Genomic DNA, 13,927 nt, shown 5'->3' with positions numbered 1-13,927 from the left:
AAACGCAGGCACGGGGTGAGCATTGTGGTTTGACTAACAGCAGGACGAAGTGCGGTCCCAGAGATTTTTGGGACACAAACTCTGCATGGATGATGACAAAAGAATTTCTTCATTGTCATGGCCTCTGTTGTCATTAACCATGAATTAGTAAACCCAAAATGCAAGACTTGATTTGAAAGTAAATTTTTCTCTTTCATAAGAATCGTGGTCCCTTACTGACCAATGTGGTGAAGGACATTTATCCTCCAAAGTTCTTTATGTTGTACAGAGCTTGCTCTTTCTCACCCCAGCAGTGGCTTCTAGAGACAAACCCAGAGTTTATGTATGTTAGGTAAGATTCTACCCCTTGAGGGCCCTGGCTGGAGCTCTTTCCTGCCCTCACCTCCTCTGACCTTGTCCCTGGAGCACTAAAGCAGACTGGCTGTTGGGCATTCAGTGAGGAGGAGACCTTTGCCCTGCTTCTTTCCTAACCCCCTCGGGCCTTCAGACTTCTCTTGTGTGTGGAGAGACCATTCAGTCCCATTAGCTGTGTACCCCAAAGGAGTACCCAAAACACACACTTTCCCAGGATCTGTTGTGGCCGGGCTTCTGGTGATGATCCGGACTGCAGTGGTCACATTCACTTGTCACCGTCCTCTGACGGGAGCCCATTCTGATTTCATGAAAAAAGCCTGCTGTAGGACACATGTCATTACTAATCAAACCTGCTGGCTCTAGTGTACCATGTGTTCATTATGAGTTATATTTGAAAAGTACAAATATAATTGAATAATGATGACTCCCATACATTTTCTTATTCTACCAAATGCTCAGAAGTACACAGTATTTCAGACTATAATTTATTGTCTTAAAACTTATTGTTGGGTCTTAAAATTAAAATACACATGTATTTCTGTTTTTCTCTCTCTAAATTCCATCCTGAATTGTTGCTATTTTAAAACTTTTGTTTAGTAGATAACAACAAATATTATAAATATGTCATAATTATAAAAGAAAAATGGATAGAGATTGTGGAAACTACAGAAATTGTGGAAGCTAATATGTTATATTTTTATGTAGGTGGAGAGTACATATTTCACTTAATACATGACTAATTTAACTCATATTGAAAAATTCTTTTGTTGTCAAATTTTGATACAAAGTACCAAATTTTGTTAGAATTCTAATTTCATGAAAAATACTTCTGTGTGTTGTGATAACACGGTAATGTGTTTAGAGTTACCAGAATCACTTTTCTAAGATGTATGCACATGCACACGTTACTGGACTATCTGATGACTTATGGACAATAATATCTCGCTTGGGTTTGTCCTAGGCATTTTACTTTTCATTTATACTCAGGGATAATCACCTAATAGTACTGTTTCTTCCCAGTGAATAATTGAGAGTATTAATGAAAATTGTTCCTTGGAGTAAAACCTGTTTCTCTATTGATAATTTTAAAGAAGATGAAATGTTGTTAAATTTCTAAATGAGGAGGCTGACATTAACAATACAGCTGAGAAATAATTGTTCTCAGGGTCATTTTGAAAGACCCAGAAGTTACTGTGGTCTTTCACTGCACCCAATTATAAACCACTGCTCTGATTAATAGAGTGAGATGATACAATAAAACAGTTCATAGAATCCAGTGTTTGGGGAGAGGAAACACTACATAAAATTTATAGCAGGAGTGTAACATTAAAAGCACCCAGGTAATTCATCTGAGAATGTGATTTCCAAGCAAAATTGTGTTAAATTATCAAATACTAAGAATGAAGTAAATAAACCGGGGGGATTAACCAGTGTGAAGAATATCAAAACTCATACCTCCAAATATTAATGAGAATTCTTCTGCAGCCTGTTAGTCTTTGAATATTATCCTTGTGTGGTCAGGTGAGTTTAAATTTCAAGCTTATCAAGCTATTTTTCATAAAATTGATTGTGTAAATAATATTTAAGGAACAATTTCAAAATTGTGCTTTCAAGTACCCTCAATTCCTAAGCTAGAAAAAGACAGCCTGTTAAATTTTGGACTTGCTGTGATTCACTAGTCACAAGAACTTCAGTCATTCCCCAGATTTCCTTGCAATTTTACATTTATCTGTAAAAAAATTAAAGAGAATGAAGTTGGTACTATGAAACTTAGAATATGCAGAACTACTTATATAAAACTCATAGTTGTACATCATTCATTTTACTAATATATATCTCTGGTTAAATATTATTTGTATTGTTTCTTTGTAGTTTATGCTTTTTCACTAGTACAAATGCTTTGCATAATTATCAACGAATAAGGTGAAGTTTCTACCTGATTTGAAATGATTAAGTTTCACTGTCAGGTGATGATTGATAGCTAAATAATTTTTCTGTCTGTTCTCTCACACCCGTTGATGCTAGCTGTTAGCTGTGGTCACCCTGGTAGTCCAATTTATGGAAGAACAAGTGGAAATGGATTCAACTTTAACGATGTGGTGACATTTTCCTGCAATACTGGGTACCTCATGCAAGGGCCCACCAAAGCACAGTGCCAAGCAAACAGGCAGTGGAGCCATCCTCCGCCGCTGTGCAGAGGTAAAGGTCTGCCGTGAATGGGTTTGAGGCGTGCACTAATGTATCTGTGTAAACAATGGTGTGCATTTGGAACAGCGTGGGAGGAAAGTATTGAAAGCAAAAGCTATTGAACTATTGAAACTCAACTTTCGAAGCCAAATTATCATTTTGTATACTTTCCCCCTTGTGATTCAACAGAAGTTTAGATGATAACTTTTTGAAAATCCGTACTCAGCTTAGTTATGCTGCTGCCATTGTCAGAAAATTTGTCAAAACTTATTCTTCTTTTCTATATTTTTAACCATATTGATTTCACTCTATCTAGCTCATAGATTGTAGAATTTTTGACTTATTCAAATATTTTTATTTTTGAAATTAAGATTCTAAATTTTTAATAGAGATCTATGTAAGTGTCATTATATTATTCCAAACATTTCTTGAAAAATTTGTCACTTTTTAGTGGTCAACTGTTCCGATCCTGGAATTCCAGCCAATTCCAAAAGAGAGAGTAAAATAGAACACGGGAATTTCACCTATGGCACTGTGGTATTTTATGACTGCAATCCTGGATATTTTTTATTTGGATCTTCAGTTTTGATATGTCAACCAAATGGACAATGGGATAAGCCTTTACCAGAATGTATCAGTAAGTAGATAATGTGAATTATTCCTCGGGAAAATATCCTGGAGTCAATATCAATGTTTAATATCGTCTATATGAACTAGCTAGAGCTTTGTATCAGAATCAACTGCTTTATTATTTTTTGAAACTATACTTCCACATTCTGCCAAGTCAATTCACTTGCCATCTTTCTTACTATTAATGTGGTAAATATGACTCTCATTTTTGATTTTGAATTTTAAGAAAGCAAATAGAGTATGAAAACACGTAAGTTTTATGCGCTATGACTTTTATTAATATCCTTAAATAGCAAGTATATTTTTATTTTTATCAATATTTAAAATATTACTGAAGTAAAATAAATCTTATGGTAAGGAACAAACAGTACTTTAATACTTGGGTAATTAAAAAAAGCTGTAGATATGCATGATTTATCATAGTAATTAAAATCTATGGATGCTCATTATTTATCATATACAGCCACAATAGTTGTTAATGCACAAATCTTTCCGGTGAGCGATCATTGAATGAACATATTTTGTTTTATGTTGTTGTAGAAGTTGTAGAAATAAATTATAGCAGAAGTGCTTATAATTCAAATGCATAGTGAGAAAAGTAATGTAAAAGAAATATGTCAAAGTTTCGTTTACAGAGAGGTAAATTAATTCTGGGGTTTTAGTCAATTGATAATTCTCAATCTGAAAGACTGTGAAGCTTTGACGTGATAGAGAGAGAATAACTTACTGCATGGAGGATTTTCCATCAAGGAACCATTGTGCAAGTAATTTTTGGTTATATTAAACTACTCAATTATAAAATTATTATATGACAGTGTTTTTATTTAGAGATATTTCCTTTACATTTATGAAATGGGCTTTTGCAAAAGTGTGTGGCAACACTTGTGAATTAACAAAGAAACAAAAAGTTTTTACTGTGTCCATAAAATTTCATATTTCATGCAAATTGTTTAGTAGACAGCACTCCCTAACTGAAATCTGTTTTTTAATAGATTTTTTTCTAATTGAGTGATTCACTTACATAGCTTTGTGTAGTTATTTCATTACAATTAGAAATCTTTTTCTAGGTACTATAACCCTGAAGTTCTTCATATTTTTTAGCTCTGTATTATGTCTTTCATTTCCCTTAATACTCTCGGTAGTTGCCATGTATTCAAGGGTTAGTAAATTTGTTTTCTTATAATATGGTATTCGATATTCTAGAAATATATTTCATTATTTATTTTCCAGGGCCACTAGACGGGTGTACCCACTGTGTACCCTACCTACCTCTAGCTGTTGAAGAATATTCCATAATCTGTTGAATTACAGTGTAGTACACTTAACAGCATTTTAGATGACAAGCTGCTGAGTATTTTCTTTGCACAGGATACTTGGCATGGAATGATACCCGACTATAATTTTGCTTATGAAGCATACATCTGCCTTCATTCCTTCTCCTACACTCTCACAATTCTTCCTGATGTCTGTACAGCCTCGCTGTGAGTTCCACGTGGCATCCTGTACCCTTACTCAGCCAGCTTACTCCTCTCCCTAACTTGTGTGTCCTCAACACACACATACACACTTCACTCCCAAGTGCATACATGTACAAGCACACAATTACAAATGCCAAGGACCTGTCATAGCCACTTTAACGGTTTTATGCTCACTTACCGCTTTCTGTTGAACTCACTGAGGTAGATGAAGCGCTGTGAGTTCAAGGCCAGCCAGGGGTACCTAAGCTAGTTTAAGGTCAGCCTGAGCTACACAGCGCGACCCTGTCTCCAAAAGGCAGCTCTCACGAAGAGATCTTTAGTTTCTGAAGTTTTTCAATACTGAGTAGACAATATCCTAATTATTTTACAAACAAGTTCATTCAGGTAGTTCGATAGGAGATATAAAAGAATTTTATATTCAATAATTATGTATTGTAGTGATTGACTGCGGACACCCTGGCGTTCCCCCCAATGCGGTCCTGTCTGGCGAGAAGTACACTTTCGGGTCCACTGTGCACTACACCTGCACAGGGAAGCGGTCCCTCCTAGGCCTGTCGTCGCGGACTTGCCAGCTGAATGGGCACTGGAGTGGCTCGCAGCCTCACTGTTCAGGTACCACTTTGCAAATTGGACAACGCGCGTTGCAAATTGCACTAGTCTGAAGACTTGAGCAAAATCCAAAGACGCAGTATGCTTCTTTTGTAAAAAAAAAAAAAAAAAAAAAAAATGAGAAAAGCTGAAACATTACTTAGATATTACTAGGAATATTTCTAAGAGATGTAAATCTGAGACAAATTAACACTGATTTCCAGATAATAATTATTATAGTGGAACGTTTTGAACTGTCTAATGTAAAGAATTACAGAGCCTTAGGATGCTACCCTGTGTGAAGCGCATTTTTTTAAGTGAAAATGATCAAATTGCTTCAGGTTAAATAGCTTTATATTCCAGTACATATGAAATGCATTTTTCCCCAGAAGGCAATGATTTTGTGTCAGTTTTATCTGATTAACTTTCTAAGCAATTGATTACTTAATAGCATAATTAAAAATAAATGTTTTGAGTTGAGCTAACCTAACAAGGCTTATAAAAGATATTTATCTGTCTTAACTTTCTATGTTATAAAAAGCAACATATAATTTTGGAGTTCTTTATAACTCCTGTAGTTATCTTTGAATAAATTAATATGAGAGCTATTTTAATTAAGAATATGTACAGAGAATTTCATGAACCTTTTCTAAAATGATTAACCTGGTCTTCAAAAATATAATTTAAAATTTTGATGTAAAATGAATCTCTAATTGATACTATTGTTTTTACCCATTAAATAGATACTTTGCATATTTTTCTGCCTGCTAGTTTTTTTTTTTTTTTTTTTTTTTTTTTTTTTTTTTTTTTTTTTTTAGTTGTCAACTTTAAATTATTTTACTTCTGTGGAGTTCCTGCCTATAACTTAGCAGTAGTTGTTTTACGTTATTTCCATTTTAAAGGGAGAAATTTTGAAATGGTGACTCTGGTACCAAATGTTTTGTAATTGTTGATTAAGTTCTGAGCAGTAATGGGCAGTTTACACGTAATCAACAAAACTTAAAAGCTATCCGTTAGAAATGTGACTAATAAAGTGATTTTCATAAGACTTAAATTCTTTGAGTAATTCAGAAAAATTAACCGCAGAGAAGATAGATGCAAGCATATGCTCACTGACAGTAAAAAAAAAAAAAAAAAAAAAAAAAAAAAAAAAAACAACAACAACAAAAACCACAGTGTATTAAGAACCTGCTACTAGGGGCCTGGGGATTTAGCTCAGTGGCATAAGCGCCTGCCTTGCAAGCATGTGGTCATGAGTTCAATCCCTGGTACCGGTAAAAAAAAAAAAATAAAAAACAAAAAAAAAACCTGCTACTCAGTTTAAAAAATGTGTATAGCTGTTAATAATTGAAATACTTACCTTAAAATTTTGTATAGATATTGAAATTACATCACATAAAAATGAGAAGATGCAAGGAATAATTCTAAATAATACAGCATTTGCAAAACCATGTAGAGAAACAGCATGTTCAATGCTTCTTTATTCAGGTGTTCTGTCCCTCCCTTGTCCTCCTCTTCCTCCACAGCTCAGTAAATGTTAGCACTATGGCAGCTTTGATAAGAGCAATTTAGCAAGTGGGAGAAACACTAAGACTGAGTAGCTTCTTAACGATGAAATAAAAAACTGAACAAAATCCTTACTAGAAAATTAAGCCATGCTTTCTAATTTTTGGTTGTTTATCATTTATATTTATCTTTTCATATATTTCCACATCTCATTAATGTTTGGTCAGTAGTCACTGTTCAAGAAAATTAGGAGAAGTGTTAGAATCTGTGAAGAATCATAATATTTACGTGTCTTGACACCCCACAATTCTAGGGTGACAACCATCAAACAATTAACAATAATTAGGAAATTCAGAGAAGGAAAAAAGTGAATTATAGAACCCAGGTTTTAATTTTAGCTTTTGAGTTTGTAGAGCTGTCTATGTTGGTGTTACTTTGATTGTGGAAAGTTAACCTATAACTTACTAAATGTGTCCAAATATCATTGAAAAGGAAAACAGCGTATTTTTGAACTATTTTCTGTTTACTTAGACTCTTTATGATTGCAAACATTTGGGAAATACGAGTTATACCTTTGCTCAGACAAGTTTTCATGTTAAAAGAACACAGCATACACAAAAATAAATGCCTACCGGACTTTGGTTTAAATTGTGAACTTTTGTATGTTTGCGGAAAGCAGTTAACTGGACCTTTGCCACATTGCAGGTGATGCTACTGGGACGTGTGGCGATCCAGGTACTCCAGGTCATGGTTCCAGACAGGAGAGTGATTTCAGAACTAAAAGCACTGTACGTTTTGCTTGTGATACGGGTTACATCATTCATGGCTCCGAAGAAAGAACATGTTTAGCCAATGGCAGCTGGACCGGAAGGCAGCCAGAATGCAAAGGTAACCTCATACAGAAATTAAATATATTGTGAATGCTGGAATTTTATGTGCGTCACAACTCAGTGAACTATTTCTAAGATAATGATACTTTTTTGTCCCTTCCTGCTCTCAACCATGAAATAAAAAAACAGTATTTTAGTCTTAGAGACACCACCCTGTAATACAACTGACAAGTAATAATTATATTGCAAAATTTTCATTGTTATCTATATACGGATGCTGTTCACAACATAGCATGCATTTAGAGTTAAAAAGTGAAAAAATGTTAAAGGGTTTATATTTATTGCAGATATTAGTGAAAACAAATTATTTTCCAGTATGTATTTTACTTCCAAGCTTGTGTGAATCAATCATATAGAAAGATACTTAAAAGTAAAATTTTATTTTCAGAATATGGCTGGTAATTACTAGAATTCTTGAATTTTGGTTGTTTAAATAAAATGCCTTTTTATTCTGATTGATTTAGAATTAACATGGCTAAATCTTCAAGAGTTTGGCTAGAAATAAAACGCTGTTAAAATATAGTTGTGATTTAAATTGCATTTTTAATTATTTTATTTAAAACAATAGAGTTGCAAAGCTATTTATTAAGATAATTTGAGGTAAAACTAAACATACTAGTTTGTAAATAGGAAATTATTCTCAATAAAATGTTTGTAAATGTTTTGATTGACAATAGTTTTAAAACACTTTAAGCTTAAAATTAGTGATTATATGCTAGGAAAAATAGTTATCATCTTGACTGGATTGATTATAATAATCTTCAGAGAGAATTGCAACGTAACTGATGTCAGGAGAGGAACTGAAAATCATAGTTGCAGAACAAAATTTAGTAAAGCAGACTAAACTGCTCACTTTATTTTTCTAAACTGTTTAACAAAAGCAAAGTCTCCATAAGGATTTTATAGGCATCATTCTGTCTGCAACATCGTACATAAGAGATACGTAAGTCAATGCCTTGTTTATTTGAGCTACAAACTATTTAAGAGATGAAACGTAGTCATTTGACATTGCCTTATTGACATGACTTATGGAGAAGTATCAGTTGTATCAAATGCAACGAATATTTTTGTCATAAATGGAGTTCATTAGAATCACTTATATGAACAGGTTTTAATAGATAAATGAGCAAAATATATGAACAGAAAATACAGACAAACAATAAAAAATAGAAATGTATAGAATAAATTCAAGACCACTAAGAATCAGAAAATGATGATTTAACATCCAGACATTGTTGTTCACCTATGCTTAAAAGGATAATGCAAAATTCTGGTGTGTGTGCAGGAAAAATAGAATTTTAGAATATTTCAAAGTTATTTATATTATAAGGATAATTCACCAAAAACAGATAAATCTGTAGAGTATGTATTGATTTATTACACCCTTAATGAGAAATTACTTTTCTAAAGAAAGTTTAATAGGGAACAATATGAGAATAAACTTTAAAGTAAAATTATTTAATTACAAACAACTGGGAAGAATTTCATACTAGAAAATATTATATAAACAGTTTTATGTTTACATAATTTATTAGTTCATAATCAATAAAATATTACAGTTTCTAAAGCAATATAAGGTAGTCCACATTATATAATTTTTAGTTAAAAAAACTTTGGAAAATGTTATTCATATGAGAAAAATTCGGAAAGAAAATAATCACACATAATATAATAGAAATATAAAGTAAAGAAAATGTAATGTCTGTATTCCAAAGACTTGTAGTTGTATTAGTTTAATTTACAATGAAATATAAAAATTTTCATGAATGTGAAACATAAAACATACTCAAAATAAAAATGTGAAATAATTTGTTTCTTAACCAATAAGTTCAGCAATGAAAATGTAAAGAATGTAATATATTTGGCTGGATGTGCTGGCACATACCTGTAATTCAAGCACTTGGGAGACTGAGGCAGGAATTCAAGGCGAGAGTGGTTCCATAAGAGAATTCAAGACCAACCTGAACTACATAGTGAGATCCCATCCTCTCTCTCCCCCAAAAGAATGTAACCTTTGACAAAGAAATAATTTCTACAAAAATTATAGCAAATTATATGGTAGAGAATATGCTAAAACAAAGATTTACATTATTGACACAAGTACATGTTTTATATAACATTTTGGGTACAAAATGGTACAAAGGTGCAAATCTAAATATTTAAATAATTTAAAAATACCATTCAATAATTAAAATAAATCAAAAATTCTACTTTTTTATTAATTATTACCAATATAAAGAACTGCATATGTATTAGATATTGTAATAAAATTATAGAAAAGCAAAAGAGTACTAAACTAAATTCAATGCTTAGCAATAAAAAATTAGGTAGGTAAGTTATCAATACGTACCACATGGAAAGCCTCCAGTGTCTGAACTTTACGACAGAAAATGCCCTAATTGTATTGCTAAGACACGTAGGATTATAAAACAGCAGTAAATAAGCTTGTTCTACATTTAAACTGGTAGCATTTCAGTTTGGGGGAACTGCCTAGCACAATGCCTAATATAATATTGAAATTAATATGTATTCACACACATAAATATATCACTACATAATTATTTGGTCAGATGTTATTTTTTTCATGAATCACTTACAAGTAGTTTATACTTTTATATGCTTTCATTTATTTTTGGACATATTAGAAATGGTTACTTGTTGCTTCTATATAAATGATACATTGACCTTAAAACAAGAATTATCTCTGATAACAAGATAAAGATATAAAATGTCATTCACATAAAGTATCTTACATATCAATTATTATATTCATATATATGTATTATATAATACATATATATAGCTGGAATGCTTTTATCCCTTTCTCCAATATATTTATAAATATACATTTAATGAATATGGTCCATTTTGTTTTCATTTTGTACAATCAGAATCATCCTTAGTAATTTATTCTAAATGGGTCATTCACCTTTAAGTAGATGTGTGATGCTGGCCAAGTTACTTATTCAGTTCCCTACCAAGAACTGATGTTGATATAGATTCTAATGTGGCATTGTTGTGAGGATGTAATAGCATTAGGGAAGTTGTCACTGTCACACAGTAAGTGCTCAAAATATTAACTATCACATTTATTAAATTAGGCCAATTGGCTGCTGGAAAATCATTCTCATTGGGAGAGATGGTTTTGTCAGTAACCAATCTAAGTACACCTTGTTCACAGCAGCAACGAAATCCTCTTTCCCCAGATGTATTACAGAGGCAAAGGATCGCTGCCTTGTTTTCTGCCTGGAATGCTTTCAGCCCTTTTTTCTCATAGACTGTGATTAAAGATTAGATTAATTTATTTGTTTTAAGTTCATTTTACTTGATTTTAGTTCACATCAAAATATTTTTTAGAGAAATGTGTGTATTAGGTGGGGGGGGGTGTAAAAGAAGATCAGGAACAACAACATGATTTAGGTATGGCTTGAAATCACCAAGACTCTCAACATTCTTGCTTTTTTTGTGCACAGTATTACTGGACCTGGATTCCTATTTCAAGCATAAAGTGCGTGACATTTTAAAACAAAACATAAATTTTATAAAACACTTCTTCCATTGCTTTGGATCTGTGTACCACGATACATGGCAAATAAATATGAGCAGAACTTTATTTTGAAAGATGTTAATTACATTTGACTACATGCAAAAATGTTAGCTATATATTAGGTTTTGCTGAAAATATTATCTAGAGTTCTATTTTTGTATCCATATGTAAAATGTAATATATAAACATACACATCTAACCCCACTACCAATGACAATGAGAATAAATATATTTCTGATGCAGCAGAGGATATAAATGGCACTTTCTTAATTTGTAATTGCACATTGTATTTTTGAAAATAATTTAATATTTTATAAAGTACCAAAGTATTTTCTGATATTACAATAAAATTTACTAATGTATTGCTGCATGATTGTTTCTAAGATGCTTTAAAAATACATTTGCACTACATTAGTGACAAATAGGTATACAAAATCAATAAAGTATTTGTGTTTGGGATTACAGCTTAAGATATATTAAAAATTTAATGAAAGCTCTTATGAGAATTTAGCTACTTTGTTTTTGTTTTGTGCTTCATTTATTTGTTGTACCCTTTGGCCCAAAATAGAGATTATAACTTTTTAAAGCTAATCAATTTTATTTTTTATGTACAAATATGTATGCATGTCTATAATACTTAAATTTGCATATTTATGTTTGCCCCTGGAACTATAAATATAATAAATCTCTGTTGTATCCTATTATTGCATAGCTTCCAATTTTACATGAGTAAGTTTTAAAAAGAGAATCTTGTAATTGCTCCATGGAAAATTTTCTGGTATCTAAATGCAGTACTCTTCAAGTAATTGCATTGTGAAGTTTTTACTGAGGCTCCTATCAACAGTCTTAAGCATATCTGTTATTATGATTTATTCTCAGTAATTTATCCCACTAATGAGGCTAATAAAGTCAACATAAATTCATCTTGAACTTCAGCAACTTATAAAAGAGAGCTCATGACTTATTTTGAAAGATTTTAATGTTCTTTCAGATAATTTGAAAGGATGCTATAGTCATTAACTCTTTTTGAGAAGATTTCTAATTGCATTGTTTTTATACATGCTTGAAAATCTTGTTATAGCCGTGCAGTGTGGTAATCCAGGAACCACAGCCAATGGAAAAGTCTTTCGAATCGATGGCACAACATTTTCTAGTTCAGTCATCTACTCCTGTATGGAAGGATATCTCCTTTCTGGACCTTCGGTTAGACAGTGCACAGCCAATGGGACATGGTCTGGAAGTTTACCTAACTGTACAAGTAAGAATTTTTTTCAATATTTAAAAATGATTATTTAAAGGGAAAATTGAGTAATAAATTTATATTTTTATTAACAAAACCATGCAAGGTTTTGAATAATTTTATTGTTTTTCAGGTTAAAATACGATAGTATTATAGTTTAAGTGCACATTAGTGGCTTTAAATGAGTTGGCTTTCCAAGGTGCTATATTGGCTGACAGATGGCTGACAGATGAAATAACTATCATAAAAAAATCATGCCATCAAGTATATACAGTTGGAATGTCAGGAAAAATGATGTAATCAAGATTAAAACTTTGAGGGAGACAGCTTTATTTTGCCAGTTTCACACGAATTAATAAGGAACTTAATTTTTAAAAGACATACTGAAATACTTGACTTTCTTATTGTTGGAACCTAAGACCTTATACACACAAATTAAGGGAGAGGTTTATCGATCCATGATACAATTGCCTTTGAAAGGCATCACCTCTAAACACATGAGACTTTTGGAGGACATTTTAGATTTACAGCATAATATTAAACTCCTACCCCCAAAGTTCATGTGATGAAAAAAATGCATTTAGTCTCCAAGATTTTAAAAGTATTAGTAGTTCCAGCACTTTAGAAGTTAAAGTCAAAGTTTATTCTGAGATTCAAGGCATTATTAACTGTAAATGACTCTAATATTTAAAAAAGTAAGTTACTCAATTCTAAATACAATGGCATAAGGTACGTTTTCCATTTTAAAAGGGTACAATAGAAAGAAACAAAAAATACCTCCAAAGCATGCCTCAAGCATAGGAAGCATAATATTAAGTCCTATAACTTTATATTTAGGTTCCAGGGTATGAGTTTGGAAGACATTTGTGTCAGAGGGCTTAGGCACTTCACCTATATGACCTTTCTAGTGGAAGCCTAAATAATTCTCTTCTGGACTGGTTCCTCTCATTGTCTGTATGTTTCCTTAGCAGACATTTCAGGTTCCTGGCATCTCTAATTGTCTGCAATCTCCATTACACCTTTGCTTTCATTCCCACAGCTTTGTGCATTGTTCTATCTGGAGCTCATTGCCTGGCCTCCAAGGCCTTCCTTTGAAACTTGGGTGGAAGCTTCCTTAAGCCAAAATTTTTTCATCTTGAATATCTATAAAATGATCAGCCCAGGGATGTTGTTAATATCTGCTCCCAGTTTGAGCAATATAGGGACTACCACGGACCATGGACGTGGTGGCCTTTGAGTGCTCAAATGGTTAAACCTGGAGATACATTTCCCAAGATACCCCTGAATGAGCAGAGCTCCCTGGGACTCCCTTCAAATCAAATTCATTCAAATGAGTCTATGGTAAATGATCTGGAAAAACTCCTGATATGTCCTCTAGTGATCCTTTTCAGTAGCCTGGCTCAGTGTACTTTTTTAAGGGCACTAAAAGAGCAGCCATGTGCTCTTTGACCCCAGTGTTAAATGTGGCTCTTTTTCTAGCCTAACTAAATTTTCAACAGTTTTTGCT

General features: G+C 32.6%; 1 protein-coding gene across 8 annotated transcripts in view; it reads left to right on the top strand.

Moving 5' to 3' along the window:
• Window positions 1–13,927, top strand: part of Csmd3 (CUB and Sushi multiple domains 3) — a 1,082,130-nt gene that overhangs the window by 1,021,836 nt on the left and 46,367 nt on the right. For all 8 annotated transcript variants that reach the window (XM_063257640.1, XM_063257641.1, XM_063257642.1 and 5 more), the window contains 5 exons: window positions 2,380–2,553; window positions 2,993–3,178; window positions 5,088–5,261; window positions 7,449–7,631; window positions 12,262–12,438. In XM_063257640.1, the coding sequence (XP_063113710.1) occupies window positions 2,380–2,553; window positions 2,993–3,178; window positions 5,088–5,261; window positions 7,449–7,631; window positions 12,262–12,438 (894 nt within the window). The remainder of the gene's footprint in view (window positions 1–2,379; window positions 2,554–2,992; window positions 3,179–5,087; window positions 5,262–7,448; window positions 7,632–12,261; window positions 12,439–13,927) is intronic.

Source organism: Cavia porcellus, unplaced genomic scaffold, assembly GCF_034190915.1.
Source record: "Cavia porcellus strain 051 isolate PalLab524CR breed Dunkin Hartley unplaced genomic scaffold, mCavPor4.1 scaffold_10, whole genome shotgun sequence".
NCBI classification, from domain to species: Eukaryota; Metazoa; Chordata; class Mammalia; order Rodentia; family Caviidae; genus Cavia; species Cavia porcellus.
The sequence above is the reverse complement of the archived record's forward strand: the minus strand, read 5'-3'. Positions and strand labels throughout refer to the sequence as shown.